At 51.8% G+C, this 7682-nt stretch overlaps 1 protein-coding gene across 1 annotated transcript in view; it reads right to left on the bottom strand.

Annotated features, from left to right (window-relative positions):
* Positions 1-2085: 2085 nt before the first annotated feature.
* PGPEP1L (pyroglutamyl-peptidase I-like) overlaps positions 2086-7682 on the bottom strand; it is an 8339-nt gene continuing 2742 nt past the window's right edge. Inside the window, exons 3-5 of the mRNA XM_014545430.1 lie at positions 5551-5777; positions 4318-4466; positions 2086-2182 (exon numbers count right to left, since the gene is read on the bottom strand). Coding sequence (XP_014400916.1) covers positions 2133-2182; positions 4318-4466; positions 5551-5777 — 426 coding nt within the window. The 3' untranslated portion in view covers positions 2086-2132. The remainder of the gene's footprint in view (positions 2183-4317; positions 4467-5550; positions 5778-7682) is intronic.

Raw genomic sequence — 7682 nt, 5'->3', positions numbered from 1 at the left:
ACGGCGCTGGCCGCACGCAGACTTATCACGCAAGACGGTAATTCTGGCGCCGGCAGACTGTTCGCTTACATGCCTCATATTATGATTGATGCTTTGTTATATAACCAGAGACTCTTATTTTTTAAGGCACAACACCGAAGATACATTTTTCCAATACAAAACAAAGTTGAATAAAAACTACACACACACGCACACACAATTTTTTTAAAGTCTGACTCCATTTCCTCTTGCGCCCAGTGGGTTATGGGCCACGTCTACACAATGCCACAAAAGCCCCGCCATTGCTAACGGGGTGTTTTGCACAACATGGGAGAAAGGTCCAGATACAGTATTTTCTGTTTGCAACTTGGCATTCGGATGTTTGGTGTTGCGTAGACGCGTCCACAGGTGGAATAGATGCTTGGCAAAAACACCTGTGTGCTTTGTAAGCCAGCGGGGTTGACATGAGAGGTTTGCCAGAGTTTTTCCTCTGGGAAAAAATTTTTAAAAAAACAAACAAAATCAAACCAGAAGGCGCGATGGAATGGATGTATTGCAGATCATTTATTTTCTGAGTTTTCTTGTTTAAAAAAAAAAAAAAGTTTTTTAAAAAGTTTTTAAGAACCGGTAATTGACACAGCCAATTTGTTACGTAAAATGACTTTCTGTGTACAAATTATTCCTAAAAACTTCCTCTGTTTATATACAAAAAGATCAGTAGCTAAAAAAAAAAAATTTCAAAATGGTTTTGTATACTCCATTGTAAGAACTTATCCCTGTTCTCGAGATATACTCTGGATTCTTTACATTATGGGGGGGGGCGGGAAAGACTTTGTCTATTTTGAATGGCTGAAGCTAATGCGACTTTAGTTTATCTTACTCTGCTTTTTTCTAGTAGTTCAAGTATTACATGGTTTACGTTCAATAAAGGAATTCAGTATGCACTTCTGGCCTCCAATTTTGTTTGCGCCTCCGTGCAAGAGTCACCACGCTTCTGAGGCAGGGGCGCTGAGCTGCGTGTGGCATGCGTGTTCACACGTGTCGCTTGGAGGTGTTCAGCATAAAGGTTTTGTTTTATTGCTGACAGACAGCTGAACCCTCACAGCATGCAAATTGCTGGTGAAGACAGGGGAGCATTCTGTTTCTCACTCCATTAAATCAGCTACAAGAAAATCTTGAATACCTAAAATACAGAAATCTGTACTTCTGTTTCCACGGAGCTGTAGATTTTTCCTACACCTTCCACGGACAAAAGTCAGGCCAAGGGGGGCAGCTTGATCTGGGGGACCCTGGGGCAAAGGACTTGACCTCCACATTTCCATGTCATTGTTGGTACCTCATAGCCAGCACGCCTACTCAAGAGGGGGCAGGGAGAACCCAGTAAGCACGCCTAGGATGCGGCTTGCTGGAGGTGTTCACAAGTGTTCGCTCCTCACAAGTTCATGGTCTCGGGCTGCCCCGAGGACTCCACAGCCCAGGCCGCATGATCTTTGCCAGGGAAATGGTCACGGTGGGAAATGTGAATACACGTTTAAAGGACACAAGCTGTGCCCGGCTGACATGGCTCAGTGGTTGAGCGTCGACCTATGAACCGGGAGGTCACGGTTCCATTCCCCGTCAGGGCGCATGCCCGTTTGGCGGGCTCGACCCACCGTTGGGGCCATGCGGGAGGCAGCCCATCAGTGTGTCTCTTTCACATCGATGTTTCTCCGTCTCTCCCTCCCTTCCATTCTCTCTAAAAATGAATGGAAAAATATCTGTGGGTGAGGAGTAACAAAAAAATAAATTCTCAAGCTCGGTGTTCACCCTGGGATTTGCTCACCGTTGGCAGGAAGTGCTTGGCTCTCCGGGGGCCGTTACTAGACGACCAGTGACTAAAGGCAGGCTCGTTTCCCAGGCTCCGGGGTGTCTGGGCTGCAGGCAGGGTGAACACAGGAGGCCGGGGTGCCTCTCCCACGTCCCCAGGCGGGTTCACGCTGCCTCCCGGGCTGCTGCGGTGCGCTCTGCACCTGTCCTCAGAAGCGTGAAGGCGCTGGGTCTTCAGAAGTGTTAGGAGGACCTATCCCACCGTGCCACTTCCTGAGACCTCAGGTCCAGCAGGGCTGTTCCTCTTTTCCTCCTCACGGGTCCGGCAGCAGCCTGGTGGTCTCCCATCACTGAGGGGCCTTCGCCTCCATCCTCTCACTGCATCTCTGTAACGACTCTGCGGAGGAGGCATTTTCATTAGTTTCAGAGATGAGCCAACGGGCGGCCATGCCCAAGACCCGCCCCCCGACCAGTAAATGACCAATCCAAGGCTCGGCTTTTTCCGCTGTGGTTTTCAAACCGACTCAGAACTGCCGCTCATTCCTAACTAACCAGGCCCCGGTGTGTGTCAGTGAGGAGTGAGGTGGCAGGCCACTCAACCGGGGACGTTGGGCCTCTGGGGTTCTCCCTCAAGAATTTCAGAGGCCACGAGGGGGAGAAATGACATGTTCATCAAGAGGGAGCTCTGGGCCTCCCCACAGAATCACGTCTAAAAGTTCGTGACATGTGTACGGCTTGGTGCCAAGCCCTGTGAAGTAACACAGGAGCCGGGACAGGAGGCCCCCTGCTTGCCACTGTCCTGAGACGGGAACTAGAATAGGGAGGGGCGGGGGCAAAAAGGGGTCTGGGGAACAGCGTTTGCCTACAAACACGGAAGGATCTGTGCACGAACAACTGTGCTGGCCAGACCATCCCATCCCCACTTGCTGGCTTTGCCAGGCCTCACCGCGACTTGGGTCTGCGGTATGTCCAGCGACCACATTCATTTGCAAAAGGGGTCCTATAAGGTCTCTCCCACATGCAGAAGCGCGCTAGAGGGCTGATGCTAAAACAAGCAAGGCCTGCCCCGTCCCCTGGTTATGAAGTTGCAGATACTGTTTCTTAGAGTGAATGAATCTGAGCACTAAGTGAGCATTTTTTTGGAAACATAATGAAGTGAAAAGTAATGGCTGCGAGCACACCGAGATAGTAAGAAACTTCCCAGAGCTTAGCCACCTTCAGTCCTTTCCTCCAAACGTGTTGCGAACGGGGCTCCCAGTGGAAATTTGCTTACAAGAAAGCACTGGGCAGGTAAAACCTGACCGTGAGCCAGGGCGGTGTCATGAAAGATGAAAAGAGGAGAGAAGCAAACCTAGCTATTAACCTTTGCTTTAAGACCAAACACTGCAGGAAGGAATAGAAAAATGGTGCGGCTGCCATAGAAAACAGTATGATGTTACCACCATTTTTCTTTCTTAAGTTGAAAAAGGACAAGAAAGAAATAAACAATTGAGACTCAGTGGCTCAAAGGTGCCCACAGCGCCTGGATGTCAGAGCTCAGAGGTCAGGAATGGGGCACCAAGCGGTGACCACACCTGTATGTCCCAACGGCCAGGTGGTCATGGGTCAGCCCACCGCTGCATCATCTTGTCTAAGAGAGAAAAAAAAAATGACTAGGATTTCATTTCACTGTCATGAAAACCATAACCGGAGCTAGTTAATTCCTGGTGAAATATCTGCCTTTCAGAGTGTTGTCCTGCCTTCTGACTATAAAATAACTCTGTGACTTCATGGGGCTAATTCAGAACTTGTCCCTCCGTGTAAACTGTGTTACAAGCGATTTTTTAAAACGCCTCCCCGAGCACAGCTGAACTCTCCACACAGGACTGACGCATTCCCTTTTCTCCAAAGGGGCAGCTGGTTATGAAGTTGCAGATACTGTTTCTTAGAGTGAATGAATCTGAGCACTAAGTGAGCATTTTTTTGGAAACATAATGAAGTGAAAAGTAATGGCTGCGAGCACACCGAGATAGTAAGAAACTTCCCAGAGCTTAGCCACCTTCAGTCCTTTCCTCCAAACGTGTTGCGAACGGGGCTCCCAGTGGAAATTTGCTTACAAGAAAGCACTGGGCAGGTAAAACCTGACCGTGAGCCAGGGCGGTGTCATGAAAGATGAAAAGAGGAGAGAAGCAAACCTAGCTATTAACCTTTGCTTTAAGACCAAACACTGCAGGAAGGAATAGAAAAATGGTGCGGCTGCCATAGAGCTAGTTAATTCCTGGTGAAATATCTGCCTTTCAGAGTGTTGTCCTGCCTTCTGACTATAAAATAACTCTGTGACTTCATGGGGCTAATTCAGAATTTGTCCCTCCGTGTAAACTGTGTTACAAGCGATTTTTTAAAACGCCTCCCCGAGCACAGCTGAACTCTCCACACAGGACTGACGCATTCCCTTTTCTCCAAAGGGGCAGCAGCGCCCGGGTTGGTTCTCCCTGGCTGAAACCACCGAGGCTTGTTTTGTGGGCACCAGGCTTTGACCTTGGGCGTTCTCACCCTCCGCCAGCATCTCCTGGATGACGACTTGCAGGACTTTTCCCAGCAGGCTGGTGGGGAGCCCCGGAGACAACGGGGGCACGTGGATGAGCGCCGCACGCCCATTTCCGAGATGCAAAGACAAGTAGTAGGTGTAATCGCAGACGTATCTGCAACCGCAGGAAACCCAGGTGAGACCTTGGACCAGAGAGAGGTCAGCAGCGGTGGGGGGACTGCCACCCAGGGAGACGGAGGTCTTGTCCTTCTGCCTCAGAAAGAAGGTGTTGCCCTAACCGGTTTGGCTCAGTGGATAGAGCGTCGGCCTGCAGACTGAAGGGTCCCAGGTTCGATTCAGGTCAAGGGCATGTACCTTGGTTGTGGGCACATCCCCAGTAGGGGGTGTGCAGGAGGCGGCTGATCGATGTTTCTCTCATCGATGTTTCTAACTCTCTATCCCTCTCCCTTCCTCTCTGCAAAAAATCAATAAAATATATTTTAAAAAAAGAAAGAAAAGAAAGAAGGTGTTACTGGGAATAAGCTGGGGAGAGACCGGCTCTTAGCCTCGTGGTCTTATGACCAGCAAGTGGCCGAGCTGGCTCCACCTTTAACCTGTGAACCCCTCTCATTGGTGTCCACATTCATTCATTTTTTTATTTTTATTTTTTTGCGGGGAGGAGAAACCACCTACTGGGAGTCAGAGTTTGGAGAAACAAAGATAAGTTAATCTATCAGAATAGTTCAACCACCACATTGGCTGCAATCAATAAAAATAAAGCACCCCCAAACTATGAGTGGCTCTCAAAATGTGCCATCACATCTTTTTTTCTACCAACGCACCCAAGGCTATGTTAGGGGGAGGGGACCTTGGGATGCAGGGTTGGGGGGACAACAGGCTGGTCTGCAAGGACCACCCTGGGGTGGGGCACTGGGTGCCCAAGTGCCCAGTGGAAGGGCACACGGGGGCCTTTTCCAAGGGAGACATTCTAGAAGAAAGATGGGTCAGGCCGGCCGGTGTGGCCCAGTGGTTGAGCCTCAACCTGTGAGCCAGGAGGTCACCGTTCCATTTCCGGTCAGGGCACACGCCCCGGGTTGCGGGCTGGATCTCCAGGAGGCGGCCTGCAGGAGGCAGCTGATCCATGATGCTCTCCCTCTCCCTTCCTCTCTGAAATCAATAAAAATATATTTTAAAAAAAAAAAAGAAAAAGAAAGGAGGGTCATCCTCTCCTTCCTGCTCAGTGACGCGAAAAAACGCACCTGCCCGCATCACGGGAGAACATCACCTCCACGCCTTCCACAGCCGCGTGCCTGCTGACCGCCTTCATGTTGACCCGCGACTCAATCACTTCCGGGCCATCCGGGACGCACACGCCGTTCTCGGGCCGGAAGCCACGGACGTCGGTCTCGCGATACCCGCGGTTCCGGCCGCGCTGCTCGAGAACCACGGCCTTGGCGGCGGCGTCCACGCCCACGTGCACGGTGAGCTGTGCGAACAAGGGGGCGGCGGGGAATTTAGGGAAACTGAGGCCTGTCACCATCTATCCCGACGGCCCAGCCGGGGGCGAGTGCGAGGCGGGGAAAACCTCTCAAACCGCGACTGCGCTTTCGGGCCTCCTCCCTCCGTCCCCTCATTGGTAGGCCGCGTGGAAAAGCCGCCGGATAGAAAACCATGAGGCGTCGTCTATTTAAATGCTTTTATATTTAAAAATATCCGTACACAGGGTGGAATATTCCTCTTCCCCCCCCCCCCCCCCGGGGGTCCCCGCTGCTCTCTGAGACCATAGAGGACGCCTGGCGTTGCCTTGGCAACGCTGAGGCAGGAAGTCGGTCTCAGAATGTCTTGAACGGGGGTGGTTTTTCCTCTTGGAAACACAGCTAAGCATTTCCTCGAGGCCCTTGGGGCGTTGTCTCAATGGGGTGGAGGTGTCTGTTTTGCTCCTCTCGTCGCCTGGGCTCTGTAGTATTTGCGGGATATTTGAACCCGTTTTGTATATAAGTAGCTGTTGGAATAAGATGGGCTGGGTCAGCGGTTCTCAACCTGTGGGTCGCGACCCCTTTGACGGTCGAACGACCCTTTCACAGGGGTCGCCTAAGACCATCCTGCATATCAGGTATTTACATGACGATTCTGTTATGCCCAGAGTTCGGGGTCCCCAATAATCCACCACCAGGGAGCCTTTTCCGATGCAAGAGCAAAGGGGCTTTTATTCAAGCCCGGGACTTGGTTCCCCCCCTGCCTCCATTACTGGATGCAAGAGAGAGCCCCGAGTTCCAAGAGAACAAAGAATTTATAGGGCTTGGGGTTGGGGGGTGGGGGCGCACTCTGACCACTGATTTGGCCGATTCCGGTTGGTTGAGTGAGGGCCGGGGGCTAGTGACGCAAGGGCAGGGTGCAGCTAGGGTCTGGTTACACAAAGACGGGGGGAGGCTAGCATACTCTTGGCCTTGGGCAAGTTTTCCCCCCTTTCCCATTGGCCGAGATAAGGGCAGGCTGAGTAACTGATACATTCTGCGGCTTTTTCTTGGAAGAGGGGTTAAGGACACAGCTATCAGTCCTGTCCTGTCCTTTCAGTTCATCACAGTAGCAACATTACAGGTATGAAGTAGCAACAAAAATAACTTTATGGTTGGGTCACAACATGAGGAACTGTATTTAAAGGGCCAGAAGGTTGAGAACCACTGGGCTGGGTGTAAGGCAGGTGCCCCCCCCCCGCCCCCAGGGCCCAGGGCCCAGGAGGTTCCACTTCACAGCGACCTTCCCTGCATGGGCGTGGCTGGGAACTAACCCGAGGCCTGTCTGTTAGGGGGAAACTTATCTTTGGAGTCCTGGCTGGGAATAAAGCTTCCATTAAAACAAACAAACAAAAAAACCCACATAGATATTGATTTGAGAGAGGAAGGAGAAGGAGAGAGAGGGAGAAACATCAGTGATGAGAGAGTCATGGATGGGCTGCCTCCTGCACGCCCCCTACTGGGGACCGAGCCCACAATCCGGGCATGTGCCCTGACCGGAATCGAACCAGCGACCTCCTGGTTCCTAGGTTGCCGCTCAGCCGCTGGGCCATGCCGGTTGCGCTGCATTTATTACAGCTGAAACGTTGAGAAACAGGCTCAGAACCTTATAAACTGTGCCCTGACCGGAATCGAACTGTGACCTCCTGGTTCCAAGGTCGTCGCTCAACCGCTGGGCCACGCTGGCTGCACTGCATTTATTACAGCTGAAACGTTGAGAAACAGGCCCAGAACCTTATAAACCCCACTGGGATTGTGCTGGTGAGATGCAGGGCCGGGGGTGCACTTAAGCCAGCAACTCTAGAACGTGGTCCAGGGGTTCCCAGGCTCTGGGGCTCCATCTCATCATCAGCAACCGCCCCCCCCCCCCACGGGCT

This window comes from Myotis brandtii, unplaced genomic scaffold (genome assembly GCF_000412655.1).
Source record: "Myotis brandtii unplaced genomic scaffold, ASM41265v1 scaffold409, whole genome shotgun sequence".
Lineage (NCBI taxonomy): Eukaryota > Metazoa > Chordata > Mammalia > Chiroptera > Vespertilionidae > Myotis > Myotis brandtii.
This window is presented reverse-complemented; position numbering and strand designations above follow the sequence as displayed.